Source organism: Pinus tabuliformis, chromosome X (assembly GCF_031772625.1).
Source record: "Pinus tabuliformis cultivar Carrire ecotype Pingquan chromosome X, CPIR1, whole genome shotgun sequence".
NCBI classification, from domain to species: Eukaryota; Viridiplantae; Streptophyta; class Pinopsida; order Pinales; family Pinaceae; genus Pinus; species Pinus tabuliformis.
In genome coordinates, this window is record NC_142308.1 from 1,418,642,916 (window position 1) to 1,418,658,927 (window position 16,012).

At 36.5% G+C, this 16,012-nt stretch overlaps 1 protein-coding gene across 3 annotated transcripts in view; it reads right to left on the minus strand.

The window, feature by feature from the left end:
- Positions 1–2,642: 2,642 nt before the first annotated feature.
- MIRO1 (MIRO-related GTP-ase 1) overlaps positions 2,643–16,012 on the minus strand; it is a 300,498-nt gene continuing 287,128 nt past the window's right edge. For all 3 annotated transcript variants that reach the window (XM_089452597.1, XM_089452596.1, XM_089452598.1), the window contains exon 15: positions 2,643–3,012. In XM_089452597.1, coding sequence (XP_089308723.1) covers positions 2,939–3,012 — 74 coding nt within the window. In that variant the 3' untranslated portion in view covers positions 2,643–2,938. The remainder of the gene's footprint in view (positions 3,013–16,012) is intronic.

The window sequence follows — 16,012 nt, forward strand, 5'->3', positions numbered from 1 at the left end:
AGGCAAGATAAGACACATCATTCGGGATAGAAACCCCTCTTTGGAGTTCTTCAATGAAATTCATAAAATAATAAGGAAGAGATGGATCAAACTCAATACCTCTCTTCACATGGCTGTTTATGCCCTTAATCCAAAGTGGTATATGGAGAGACCAAACAAAGTTCTACCCATTGATGATGAAGAAGTGAAACAAGGCTTCATTGATGCCATATGCAAAATCTATACACCTAATGAAGCAACTATAATGCGAGAATAATTTATTGATTTTGCTACCAAACACTTCCAAATTCTCTCAAGATGCAAGGGTGGACATCAACATTTATGCACAAAGGAATCCCATTGGATGGTGGAAAATGTATGAGGGGAAAGCCCAAGATCTTCGAAATCTTGCCTCACGCTTGCTATCTCAGGTTTCTAGTTCATCGACAGTTGAGAGGAATTGGTCTACTTATAGTCTCATTTACTCTGTTAAGAGAAATAGGCTTACCTCTAAGAGAGTAGAGAAATTGGTTTATATGCATATTAGTCTTTGACTTTGCTCAAAGAAGCTACCTGAATATTTCGATGGCCCTACAACAAGATGAGATGTTGACGCTGAGGAGACTTCTCAGATTGATGATGATGAAAATAATCCTTTACCAGATGCAGGTTTAGTTGGCATACCTTTGGGTAACATTGCAAGTGATCTTGATATTGATGATGGTGATGATGAAATTGGAGTGCGTAGCAAGGCTCACGGTGATCCACAATCTTGACGTTGAAGATTGCACTTTATGATCATCTTTTAGTCTTTAATGTTCTGTTTTCGCCTTTGAGCATTTTTGGACCATGTATTATTTTGCCACTTTAAGCATTTGTCATTTTTGTTTTATTATGTACTACATTGGGCATCCTAGCAATATGAATATTAATATCATGAGTTCTTTAATTTTCACTATGTTTCTTAAATTCAAAAGTCTCTTGAATCATTTACATCTTCAAATTTTCATTTTTGAATTTGATATTCATATAATGAATTAAAATTTGAAATTGATTTTAATATTTGAAATATTTTGATTTTTTCCCCATGGAAAAATCGTAATCTTTCATTGATATTGAAAAATTACATATAGTATATGCTTGGCAGCATATGCGCTTCATTTCATTTTGGAATATGTCGAGAGTATCTACAATCCCATTCCTATGAATGGATGTATCAAAAATAAAAAAATCATCACACAGATGATGTTGTATAGAGTTCAAAACATATATACACCTTGCAGGGTGATGTGCATAAATAAAACTAAAATATCTGCATCATCATATATTGTCGGAAGTCTGCAAAAATTTAGGTGCCATCCACCTGATGATATCTCTGACAGGTCTATGATAGTACTGGTATTGTGTAGTACCCATCTGTTCGTGGATTATCCACTGTCCGCGTGGCAGGTGCGTGGCCTACGGGTATATATTTTATTTTTATTTTTTTATTATATAGTATTACTGCTCCTAAGTAGCCGTTTCCTGGAAATTTTGGGGAAACCTCTAGCCATTCCGGACACCCATACCCAAGTTCCAGACTCGTGCAACATAGATAAACACAAAATAGAAAAAGAAAAATATAAAGAATAAGAATCTACCAAATTAAAATTACCATCTTTAAATGTTATTTCTTAACGCACTTCAAACGATAAGTATGTACAACTTCCCAAATTGAACAGGCCCATCATCTTTAAATGTTATTTCTTAACGCACTTCAAACGATAAGTATGTACAACTTCCCAAATTGAACAGGCCCATGTATGACGCACAATCCCTGAGAACTAACATCAAGAAAATATGAAGAATAGATAAGCTACCAAATTAAAGAATTATCATCTTTTAATGCTATTTCTTAATGCACTTCAAACGATGCCAACTTCTCAAATGAAAAGGGTTCATGCATGTAGCGCACACTCTGGAAAGAGACAACATCGTCAATCTGAATGTAAAAGTAGGCTCCACATTCAAAAAGCAATCTGATTTGCAACTGTAAACACTGGATCATAACTCATTTTCTTGAACTACCATGTTTGATTTTTTCTCATCTATGTATTTTCATTACCACATAATTTCTCCTGAATTTTTTCAGTATACAGCCTTACTTTATTTGTAAAACTGACAAATGCTTGCTTCATGAGCCATTAATGTTTTGCCTGTATGATATTTATTTAGTTTTGAAAAATGATTTCAAGTTTTCACGAAATTTTCACTTTAAATTTTAATGACCATTAAATTTGTCCTAATCCAGAACCGTTACACTGATATCAATTGTATTGATAAAAGCATTGATATAAGTAGAGAAAGCCAGACAGTAGTTAGTGTTATGAACTACCATGAGCTTTTGAGAAGTAACCCTAGATGTTGAATTATGGCCTTAAAGTGTGAAGCCGTGTAATCTTCAACAAACATGGGCATATTTTCCAATAATTTGATCGGTACCAATTTCTCAAATCAGTCTTACTACCTTTAAAATCTTGCTTTCGAACACCTTAGCTGTCAGATAAATTGGTTTATTGCATCAGTAACAGTATAGATTGCAGAGTAACTTCTATGACCAAATTTCACAGGACATCTAAATGGAATAGCAAACATACACAATATTCTAGAAGTAAAAAGTGGTGGGAGCTTCAACAAAATCAAATTTTATTGAACAAACAACTCATTTCAACATCATACTGATGTACACATACATCCACACTCGAGGGCACCTGACAAGGACTGCATAAACTATATGTGAAATAACAGACACGACTACAACCTACGGCAGCAGGTGCACAAGGACTCTAAATGCCCTGACCATATACCTCTCGAGAGGTATACTTACAATTTTGGTCCTGACTAGCAAAGACCACTTTGACAGAATACATATCAACCAGCTGAAAGCTTACAAAAAAGACTTTAAATGAGACTGCAGTAGTTAACCAGAGCTGTGCTTCCTTACTGCATAAATCCTGTAAGCTGCAATGCCCGCAACTGTAACGGCTGCCCCAACTGCCAAAAATCAGTACAAGGTTAGCTGCATTTAGAACAAGTACAGCGTGACCACTGAGTGGAAAACAAAATTTCAGAAACTTCAGTGGATAACACACTTGTGTCAATTACAAAATGTACATACATTTCTCAGTCTCTATTATAATTTATATTTGGGTTTTCCTAACTCGGGTTAATTGATGCCGCATAGATGGCTGGTGTCTAAATGATGTGTAAACAAAGCAAGTCGACACTAGGAACTAAACCTTATCTGTAACTCAAATTATCAAACCTACTGCTTTGGTCAATTCTTCATAACTTCATGAGTGTGTACAGTTAATTTCAGAGAGGTAAACGTCACTGAAAATAGTTTCCGTATATAGATAAATGCATGCATAATACCATGCATATTGATATACAGCATTTGGATCATCTATATCAGTGGGGATGACATGTCTAGACTCCACCGGCACCCGACCAACATTTCAAATTTGATGCACTGCTATATCATTGATTGTCAATAGAGATAAGAAAAAGAAAGAAATTATATAAAGTTGCAAAATGGCCAAAAAGGACAGCATTCTTGTGTTGAATGGAGATGGAGCTTAAATCTGAATTCCATTACTGGTCATTCCATGAAATGCTCTTCCAGAGAATATTTTTAAAATAGAAATTTTTGATAAATTTGCAGGCAAAAATGTGTTACACATCTTTGTTTCTGACAGTTCGAACCAATGCACTTTCACCTCATACAGGATATACTGTTGTTGGAAATCCAGCACTGTTATGAACATAAATAATGGATTATTACCTTATATTCCAAGTCTTTTGGTTATTCAACTCATGAACCAAGTTTGGCTATCATATTTGGTATCAGAGCTAGCTTACTAATCCAGCTATTGGCCACACTCAAAATTCACGAAGTTTATCCAATCACAAGGTCTTTGAAAAACCTATATATATATATATACCTTTGGCCCTTTAATATTCCGAGTTTTGTTTTGAAAAAATATTTCACCAGCTGTTAAGTTTGAAGAACCAGAAAATTAAAAAAGAGAACAATATTAAAAAATTAGCAAGAGAAAATAATTTAACAAAAAGGTTCATACATTTCAACCAATCATCAATTCTCACAGCAGTACCATAGCCACTTCTATCTGTTCATACCAGCCGCTCCTAATTCATACAACTTTAGAATAATACAACTGTTGCCATTGACTTTGGTTGCCGGGCAGTTGCTGCAGAATCAGATTGGCTGGCTGTCCGTACGGTGTGTACAAAAATGAAAATGAAATTTCAACGTCCACGAGACTACATATAGTCTATGGGACCACTAGCTTCCCTGCTTTCTGCTTTTTGCAATTCAATCCTCTTATTATTCAAATTAATGATGAGCTGACCCAACCTTCTAACAATCCCCCCACTGAAAATACACTGCCAAGGAACCGATGTTAACATTACTGCTGTAACTGTCTCTGAAAGCATCACATTCCAAAATGAAATGTTTTTCCGATTCCAATGCCCCAGAAGTGCAAAAAGTACACACCACTTCTTCCCAAGCTTCTTTAAGTCTTTTCCACCGACATGTTTCACAACACAGCTGATGCGAGTTAGTTCTTAATTGAGCAATAAGAATCTTTTCTCTCCATGAAATGCTAAGACCGAAGAATCAGAAGTCAAGGATTTATACTAGTAAGTCCTCTCTCTCTCTCTCTCATAACCCTCTCAGTCGTTTATCGTTGTTTTCCTTTATGTTTTGATTTCTAGAGATTATAGGTCTAACATATATTGTTAGAACATTTTTCATTTTTATGAAGTTGTAGGTATCCCTCAAGATTGGATTAAGAGGGAGCCCTTACCATTTTATCAAAGATAAGTATTTTACTCCTTGTCTTATCTTTTATATTTGGTTTCCCTCTCTTATTAAGATGTGTTTGTATTGTATGCTAATAACCTTTTCTTTATATTTTCCTTCGTTAGGAAAGCCTGTAGAACACACAAAAGTTATGGAAGAGACTTCAGAAGATAAACTTGAAGCATAGAAGTTATGTTGCAAAGGAAGCCCTTCAAGAATTGATGTCATACAAGGTTTGTTAAGGAACAACAAAAGGTATGTCTTAAACTATAAGCTTTGTTATAAAGTTATCTTCTTTAAATTTTCTTTATATTACTAACATCATTATGACTAGATTCTTGAATCACAAAGATTCTTGTTAGGGTGATTAATCTTTAGATTGAATCTACCCTCATTACATCATCTTTCTTGTGGAATCCTAAAAAGGTTTGTCGTAAAACCCTAACCTAAGTGTATGTCAATCCTAATATGGAAACCCTAATCTACTTAGGGTTGTTGATGAAATGTAGAATTCCTATTCTTTTGATGTTTTGGTATTGTTATGATAAAATCCCTAGCCCTCTAGGGTTCGCTATCGAAAGTTATTTATTGAATCCCTAGATCTTTAGGGTTTGATGAATTAGGGATTATGAGAAAAACCCTTATAATACCTATAGTAAGATCCTAGCAATGAAGCCCTCGGTGTATGTTCATCTGTCTAATCGAAACCCTAGCCTTGTCAAAATTGTTGTATGTCTAACTTTAATGTATTGATATTTGTCTTGGGTTTACCTAGTAGATATTGTTGTTTGCTTGTGCATGATTATGAAAGCCTAGATATGTATATATGCTAACCTAATTGTTGATGCTCATAGTGTGTAAATTTTAGGGTTTGTAACAAAGCCCTAGTAGAAATTTGATATTATAGGATATGATGATATTGTTTCTGATATGGTGATTAAATCTAGGGTTTACAACAAACCCTACTAGAGTGTAAAATGTATAGTAGAATTGTTATTTGAATTATTGATATCTAATTCTTTGCGTCTCAAAGTTGGAATCTAGGGTTTGCACTAATCATAGTAGACTCTTAACATATCTCTAAAAGAAATATTGAGGTCCTAGGTAGAACGAGACTGATTTCTTGATTGAATTGCTTTATATTGTAGTCAAAGGGTATATGACAATAAACCTACCAAGAAGTATGTATTTCTTGTTGATCATGAACCTAACTAGGTGTTTGATGTGAAAATTCTATCACTGCAACAATTGATTTATTTTACCTACTTATTTCCTGATAATTTATTTATGAAAATCCTTCAGTAAACATTAAAATAAATTCTGTTGCAGATATCACATCATAATACAGAAACAAACACATGCACAAGAATTAACACATCGATACAAATATTCTGGACAATCAATCCCTGAAAGAACCCAATGTGGGAAAAACGGTGCAACAAGGGAGGATTTTATTATTCAGCAACTCTTTAGTACAACTAGGTGCCAAACTGGCTTACCCAACAGACAGAAAATTCTTACGCACTTCCCCCAGTCTCAACATTAGCTTCGCTAACCTCTGCATAGCTCCCAGACCCTTTGTGTCAGCCCCTGCCGTTCTGTGTCAGCATTGGGCCTCTTTGCATCACCCATGCAATCCCTCTAGTGACTGCGTAGGTTGCAACCTCTGCGTCTGCCTCTCTAACCTTTGTGTTGTTCCCCTAGTGCTATTCCCGATTCTCTGTTCTGTACTTGTTGCCTCTTGCTGCTCTCCAGACCACTAGTTTGAATTTCTCAACTAACCCTGCTCCAAAAATCGAGCTCACTGATCTCCCTAAGTGTGTTCTCCAACTGACTCTCAAGCCTCTTCTTATACTTTACCTATTGGTCCTTCAACGACCGAGATTAAATCTCTAATCAACGACTAAGATTAGATTTGGCTTGATCCATGACTTTTGGAGCCTTCTAACCCAGTTTTATATCAATACCCATGAATATTTTATTTTTTTCTAAGTTTAGACTTAGGAACTCCATTAAAAATATTAATTATTTTAATATCTCCCAAACCGGTTAGCATTTGCCCAAACCATTTCTGGGTCTTGGAGATCTCATCTGCTTTAGCCTCTCCACCAATTTTCATGCCTAGAGCACATCCGATGCTACCCCAAATATGTCTAAAGTCTAATTGCTTCAGCTTCTTCCTCTTTTCCTTGGGTATGTGGCAATATGCTAAGCTCCCAAATATTCTAAAATGATTGACTTCAGGTGTCTTCCCTGTGAAGACTTTCTTTGGAGTAATCTTGCCCAATGCTCGATGAAGAGTTTTATTCTGAACATAGATTGTTGTGTTGCATGCTTCTACCCAAAGGGATTTTGGCATATCTTGATCATACATCATGGCCCTAACTACTTCTACAATAGTCCTGTTCTTTCTTTCTGCTACTCCATTTTGCTCCGGATTGTACGGAGTTGTCCACTCCCTTCTGCTGCCCTCCTAAGCGCAAAAATCAGTGAAGTCCTTATTGACATACTCTCCACCATTATCTAAGCGCAAAACTTTTATTTTCTTCCCAATCAGATTCTCCACCAAAGCCTTGAACTCTTTGAATCGACAAAAAATCTCGTCCTTGGTTTTCAGAAAATAAATCCAAGTTTTCCTTGAGTGGTCATCAATGCAGGTAAGGAAGTACTCGGTACCATTAAGAGCTTTAGTGGACATGGGTCCGCAGATATCTGAGTGTATCAATCCTAGTACACACTTGGCCCTGTTTTTACTTCTAGGAAATGCTGACTTGGGATACTTTCTTAGAGCACATCCTCTGCATACATCATCTCATTTCGTACTATGATCCGAAACTCCTGTTACAGTGCTCCTGAGAATTCTTAGAGCCCCATGGTGCAAATGTCCCATAGTTCTATGCCATAGTTCGTTCAAATCCTTGTCTCCATGACTACCTATTAGTGCCATTGGTGATTCTAGTTGTAGTTTGTACAACCTGTTACTTATGATCCCGATCTGCACTTTCTTTTTCCAGCTCGGGTGTTTGACGTATACTTTCTCCTTGATGAAGAAAATGTCATAGCCTTTGCCTTGAAGGTGCAATACGGAAAGTAAGTTCATCCCCAATCCTGGTACATGCAACACATTCGTAGCACGGAACCGCTCTACCATTTTTGTTTGAAAAACTATGGTACCCATCCCTACTAGAGTACATTTTGCCTTGTTCCCCATGGTGATCCGAAAGTTCATCTTCTCCCCCAATAATCTGAGTAACATTCTCGGATTCCCGTCATATGCCAAGAGACCCCATTGTCTATATATCATACCTTTGATGACGCAGAGCTAATCACGCACTCCACTTCTTCTTCCAACCTCGAAGCAAACATAGAGAAATCGAAATCATTTTCTCTTGTACAATTTTCTGAAAATTTGGGTGAATCTTCTAACGTAGATGCCTCTGCATCATGGTCTCGACCAATAATTGATTTTCCCTTCATGTCTCTGATTACTTGCTCTGATACCATGTGAAAATTCTATCAATACAACAACGGATTTATTTTACCTACTTATTTCTCGATAAGTTATTTTTGAAAATCCTTTAGGTAAACATTAAAATAAATTTTGCTGCAGGTATCACATCATAATATAGAAACAAACACATGCACAAGAATTAACACATCGACAAAAATATTTTGGACAATCAGTCCCCGGAAAAACCCAATGTGGGAAAACCAGTGCAGCAAAGGAGGATTTTATTATTCAGCAATTCTTCAGTGCAACTGGGTGCCAAACACCAACAAAGAGAAAATTCTTCAGCACTTTCCTCAGTCTCAGCGTCAACATCGCTAACCTCTGCATAGCTCCCAGACCCTCTATGTTAGCCCCTACCTCTCTGCGTCACCCACGCAGGCCCTCTAGTGACTGCGTAGTCTGCAGCCTCTGTGTCTACCTCTCCAACCTCTGCGTTGTTGCCCTAGTGTTGTTCCCGACTCTCTATTTTGTACTTGTTGCCTCCTGCTGCTCTCCAGACCACTAGTTCAAATTTCTCAGCTAACCCCGCTCTAGAAATCAAACTGACTGGTCTCCCTCAGTGTGTTCTCCAATTGACCCTCAAACCTCTTCTTATCCTTTTCTTGTTGGTCCTTCAACGACCAAGATTAAATCTCTAATCAACGGCTAAGATTAGATTTGTCTTGATCCATGACTTTTGAAACCTTCTAACCCAGTTCTATATCAATACCCATTAATATTTTATTTTTCCTAAGTTTAGACTTAGGAACTCCATTAAAAATATTAATTATTTTAATATCTCCCAAACCGGTTGGAATCTACCCAAACCATTTATGGGTCTTGGAGATCTCATGCACTTTAGCCTATGCACCAATTTTCATGGCTAGAGCACATCTGATGCTACCCCAAATATGTTTAAAGTTTAATTGCTTTTGTTGACCACTGGGGTGGCCCCTGATATGAAGACTCCATGCCCAAGGATGATCCAGAGGACACTTGTACCATCAAATATCATCACTCAACAAAGTTTTTTTAACTCTACTTCTATCTTCTCATCATCTTTCTTGTACCCAGATTCCACACCTTGCGAGGAATTGTAATAAGTGACACTAGCAATGATGAGTTTTTGAGTCTGTAACAGGCCTAGGATGTTGGGACTCGATCAGCAAACAAGTACAGCTTGGAGTGTTTTTTTTTATCCGGTTAATTACCTTCTTTTTCAGAGGTGGATAATTTTCTGGGTTTTTTCACTCATTTTTTACCCCAAAGCCGAGGTGACGGTTTAAAGATTGAGCCCCTAACACATCTTAGTGTCTAGAGTCGATGTATATTACCATACTAGATCACACAAAAAATTTCGTGGAATTTGGCTAGGTCTAAGTAGGATTTTTTAATAATTAAAAATTTCCCGCAAAACGAGATTTTTTAATTATTTTCTATGTAATGATGTAAATAAGTGGCCTTAGGAAATGTCTAGGGCATGTGACTACTCGAAATTCATCCTCAGAGACCCAGCATTATCCTAGGACCCACTTTGAGGGTCAAAAAATGACTTATAGTCCCTCAAAAGCCGATTTTCCTAGTGACAGTGGCAAAGAATGAGAAAAAAATGTAAAAATTCAATAATTGGAAAAGTTTCTAAATTTTTCCAAAGTCAGAGAAAGTCAACCAAATGACATGGCATTTCCAAATGAAATTCAAAGGTGATGTGACAGTTACATGGGGCCCACCAAAAAGGCGCTAGCTCAATTACAACAAGTCAAATCAAGTCAAAGGGTGGTCAAAAAGCAATCAATAAGGCAACATGATGAAGTTTGGAGACACCATGAATTATTTAAAAGTGGATTTGATTAAATATAAAGTCTAATGTTAAAGGTAATATGAGTGAGCAATGGACCCCACTCATTTTCCATTGTATACGCATATTCCAAGCTAAAGCTTCATGCACATGCCAAATGAACTCCACGCAACCAAGCAAGTGAAAGTTTCAACGCACATGCCAAATCAAAAAATCAACGTTGATATGAGATTGGTTTGGTGAGAGATTTGTGGAGATTGTTCTCCACATACTTCCATACACTTGTACGCTAATTACTCCTAGCAGCTTCCACACATACACAACAGTCAATGCACTCGCAATACCCATACACTGATTTGTTTGGTAGCTCTACGCACAAGTAGATTTGGCATAGGAACTCGTGGCACTTGGTTGTTTGAGACTTTAGTGGGAGTGTGCTCCCTTTTCACCCATCAGATTTCACAATCGGCAACCCATCAAATTAGCACATGAAGTAAAGAATGATACGTAGCAAATTAACGCACAGTTAACAGCAGCCTATGGAGATTATGAACAACAGTTTGTTAGAGGTGGCAGCCAACACATATTTTTGAGCAAGTTTGTCTACCGCACTCTTCAGTTAAGTTGACACTTAACAAACAATTGAACTAGCACGTTGATACACAAGGGATGTATGTACCAACAGTTTGGTAACAGCTAGTCATCTTGCCACTTGTGATTTGATTTTCTACATTGGGATTGTCAATCCATCTCCACTTGTCATTGGAATTTTCCTTGGGATCATCTCCCATTTTCTTATTTATATGAGTCTTTAACTCTCATTTGTAGGATATAGAACGAGTTGTTGGGCTTGCGGAGACTTTGTTGGATTTTGTATTCATCTTTCATATAATCAAAAAGGTCTATGGGATTACTAGCTTCTCTTGTGGTGCATTCTTTGGTTGATGAGGTATACTTGTTTCATTTGATGTTATTATTCATTTGATTGTACATTGCTATCTAGTTGTTTTTTTGTGCATTTTCCTGAGGGCACTACTGTCTAGGGGGGGAGAGATTTGCAGCTATCTCAAATCTCCTTTGGGTTTGGTATATTTTGTGCTCTTGGTGTAGCTTGTTATTTTCGGTTGAATGACAAACTCAACTTGGCCTTTATATGCCAAATCTCTTTTGCACTAACAATTGGTTTGAAGGCATTTGTGTGTTCAAAGGATAGGTTGCCAAGTCTATAGGAGTGTGAGGACTTCTTCGGTTGGAATAGTCACCTCCCAGGATATCAAAGATCCCACAAGTTGTTCAAGCCAACAATCTCATAAGACATCGAGAGATTTATTTAAAAGGGGGTTTCATGAGCCTTTTGCTTCTTTTCCATCTTGAAAAATATCATATATTTTCTTCTCTCATTTGTGTGCATATTGATTTTATCTAGCATTTGAGGCTAAGTTGTTGGATTTAAATCCTAACTCTCTTGCTTGTTTTCCTACAAGTGTTCTTGGAGGCAATTCGAGTTTGAAGAAAGGGAGCTGAAGCATAAGCTAAGTAACCCTTTTCTAGTTGGAAACTCAAGTCCAAGGTTATTTTGGCTTTCAATTTGAAAGCATTTCACTTCATTTTAAGCATAATACATTTTGATTTCTTAAAGAGTAAATACTTGGAAAGCACTGATTGTTTATATATTTCACACTTATCTATTGATGGTTATTGCTCATATCAGTTTTTTGCTTATAACTTTTCAATAAATAATCTATTTAACTCTAACAATTCTCCTAGAAACTCACATCTCTTTCTTAACTTATCATTAGGGACCACCCCCCTTAGCTAACCTAGGAGATAGCTTAAATGGAGAGAGGAGGGATTTAGTGTGACAGCCCCTTCTCTGAGTTCCCTGCCACCAACCACACCTTGTGGGGTTGAAGGCTTTTGTCACTAACTTGTAGGTAGGTGTAGGTGGCAAGGTCAACAACTTCCATTATATTGACATGATTCTAATATAGTTAACTTCATGCTTTTGTATTTGGTTGTACTTGCTGCTTAAGTTATGCAGGTACATAATCTTCAAGATGTTGAAGATGTTCATAAGTAAAATTGACTTGATAATATTGGTAAGCACTGTGATATTATAAGAAGGAATGAAGCCATGATAGGTTCTCCAATGTTATAGAAGAAGTGGTTGATCTTCCCAAGTGAAGAGGGGGCATGTTTAAAAGAAAATAATACATCTCCCCAATTAAGAGGGAGGGCATATTATCATGATGGATACCTTGAAGAAGAAATCAGAAAATAAATGAAAGTACTACAATGTATTGAGGATGTCTTGATGTTGCAGAAGAAATAAAAGAAGAAAAGATTTCGATTGGTTGCATATAAATAAGTGACATCAGGATGATTGAGGACCCCAAAGGTTTGTGTTTACTTGTATATGTATATTTGAAAGTTTATTGTTGATTAGGGTTTGTGTTTGAATAGGTAAATCTCTCCATGAAGAAGGATGAACACTTGGGAAGCATGCTTGGACAAATGGATATATCTAGTTTATTAGGGAGAGATGAAGCATGTAATGGTGGATGCTTGGGAGGACATATGACCTGCCTATGTGTGTTTGACGTCTAGATCCGGAAGTGGGAGGGTGGCGTTGGCCTTGGAGCTCTGACCTTGGATACACACCCAAATCCCTGGGATGATGGTTAGTTAGTAAGCCTAATGGTACCTAGACTGGCTAAAAGCTTTAGTCCATCTTAGTCCCACCCAAATAGATAACCCTGGTTAGGTATCTAGTCTAAGGCACTGAGTGTGCCAAAACTCTTCGTAGTTCATTTTGGAGATCTTCCATGTACCTCTATAAATATAGGTAATTATGAATACCTCCCTAGTTAAGAGAGATTGTTGAAGAATGTAACCAGTGTTAGTCTTCATAATTGTATTTGAGTCATAATATATTATATTTATCAAAAGAAAGAAAAAGAAATTTTATTATTAAATAAATTGACTTACTAAAGCATACATTTCATGCTTGGGTCAATTGTTTTTAGGTCAAATGCTCCATTGAAGGCTTCTAGGGTCTATGTCAAGTGTCCTTGTCCATGTCATATTGTAAAGAACCCTTCTTGGGATTTATTTGTCAAAGAAGAAATTTATTTTATTGTAAAATAGGTCAATTAGGCCTCCTCCACCAAGTCGGCCTCAAATTGAACAAGTCAACCTAAATTGGGAAGCAATATCACTTTATAAAGGCAACAACTAGACCTCATTTTTCACTCACTCACAAGAAGTTCGATCTGCAACTTCTAGGGCTAGAAAAAGTGTGAACTTCAAGGAAGAAGAAGAAGAATAGTGAAGGTGAAGGAGGTCCCTCACAAGGATAAGAAGTCGAAATTTTCTTTGTTTCCCACACGTGTCAAGCTGTGAAGTTGCTGGAAGAGCCGAAATTCTACAGTTTCTGGGAAGGTCGAAATTCTGAAGCTGTTGGTGAAGCTGGGGCCGAAATTTCTAGGTTGATGTTGGGTTGAAGCTGTTGGACAAGAGACTATTGAAGTGAGCTAAAACATATTGGAAGGTTGACTTGGTGGAGGAGGAAGATCTGCTGGTCTAGGGTCTTGGTCTATCTCATTTTGAATAGCTTAAGGAAGAGCTCTTGACTAGGTTTTTCCCTAGCTATGTGCCTACATCTGGTGTCCTTAATCTTCGTGTTTTTATTTTGGTAATTGCTTGATGAATTAAGATGACATAATAACATAAGAAAGATTATAATAATAATTCAAAGAAATCACAAGTAATTATCAACAAGAGAAAAAAATTCTGTCTTTCTAATTTTCTAACAAAGGCAAGCTTCAATTATATCATATCCATCAAGGACTTTATAGCTCTCTCTTTCCATATGAGGTAAGTGAACTTCTTGACCTTTAATCAACTTTCTTGATGCAAACTTCAAATTGCTCCCTTCTTCTTCATCTTCATGCTTTGCCACGTTCTTCCACTTCCTTCTTCTATTAGTCAAGCTTTAGATAAAGTTTGTTTGAGCTGCAACCTTTATTAGAAGACCATGAAAGAACAAGAAGGACAAGGTACAAAGATAATAAACAAGGAGATATAAATTACTTATCTTTTGAGAAGGATTAGCTCCCTCTTAATCTTGGACATATTCACCAACCTTGTTCTCACATTAAACATCAAGTATTAGATCTATCTTTAACAATGAACATTATTAGATAAGGTTTTTCTTCTAGGGTTTCTTTTAGCCCAAACTATGCTAGGGTTCATAAACCCTAGATGCCAAAGTCTTTAAGACTTGCTACTCAAAAATTGCAAAGTTCTCTACAAACCCTAGATCCTTCATAGTCATCAAGACTTGTCATCTACATATTGCAAAATTCTACTAGCATGCTGCAAAACCCTAATGATATTGTTTGACATACCTTTTATCCACTTTATTTGATTACAGGTTCTAGACTTCATATGAAATTAAATACTTGATGTGCTAACATAACATCAATCTCTTACATGTCACTATCTCTACTCTATATTTATGTAAACCGTTTTATGATCATCATCATGACCCAATAAATGAAATGTACACAAAAATAGTACATTCCTTTACACCCTCACTTTATCTTTTCTTTGCAAAGATATGGTCCTTTGTCTTATTTTCGGTTGTCAAGAGCCAACTTCCATTAACAAGGGGTGCACCAACATCTCTAACTATAGACCCTTTGTTCAATTGCTAGCTTCGTCTTGGTTACATCAGTTTACGTGTATTGACTTCATTCAATATTGCTTCTCATATTCGTAATGCAAAGAAGAGCTTCATCAATAATTCTTCAACAAAGTTTTGATCCATTTGTGTCTCAGAGATGTGCTCCAAGTACTTCTAATTTAGAGTTTTTGGTTCCTTCTTAAACATGTTGGTTTCATGGTGAAATCCATCAAATTCTGATTGTTGTTATATGTCTCCTTGTCCTAGAGATGTTGTCATAATTCACAGTCATGAGAATACTTCACAATCTATTAGTGTCATATAGTTGAACATCATAGGTATGAGGACATTCTAGTGTATATCTATATTATTGTCAAGATTTTTGTAGAGTGTCACTTTCATACATAAATACTGCTATATTACAGGTTGTCGTTATCATTTCAACGGTCACAACCATACAACTGCCATAGTGCATTGTCAAATTGTCATATAGGATATGATCTTGTTGTTGTCATATAGATCACTCTCTCATTGTCATATAGGTCACATTCTCACTGTTATATAAACATTGTAATAGGTACCACACATAGCTATCAAATCTCTGCTTAAGCAATGTAGGAATCACTTGTAATGTCAAAGTTACTCTGTCATAGGGTATTGTCATAATCATTGCCAAAGATCAATGTTATCAATGCCATACAATGTTGTCAAGAGATGCAAGCTACATTGAGTCTTAGCAAATGAGTGTGAACTACACAAATTGAGTCATAGAAACAAACCATATGTGAACCATTACAAATTAGAATCACAGAGTATCAAGCCACTGAAAAAGCGAACAATTGAAATAATGACCCACAAAGATAGAGAGCCTCCACTGTAATATAACAAACCATTGTAATCCTACCATAACACAGTGTGTCAAATGTGAACTATGAGATTTTGTAACAAATGCGAGCCACGGTTATGTAATGTCATTAAAATATATATCGAGCCTCAGTGTCATTGTCATACCAAATGCAAGCCACTAAACATTTGTAGAGTGCAAGCCATTATGTAGAAGGTGGACCAAAGAAGAAGAAGCAAGCCACAAAAATATAAAACAAACCTTCGCATCAGAGATTAATCTACGCATTGTTGGACACAGATTGTCATTGATGTCAATATGGCAATATTCAAGAGGAGGAGACAGAG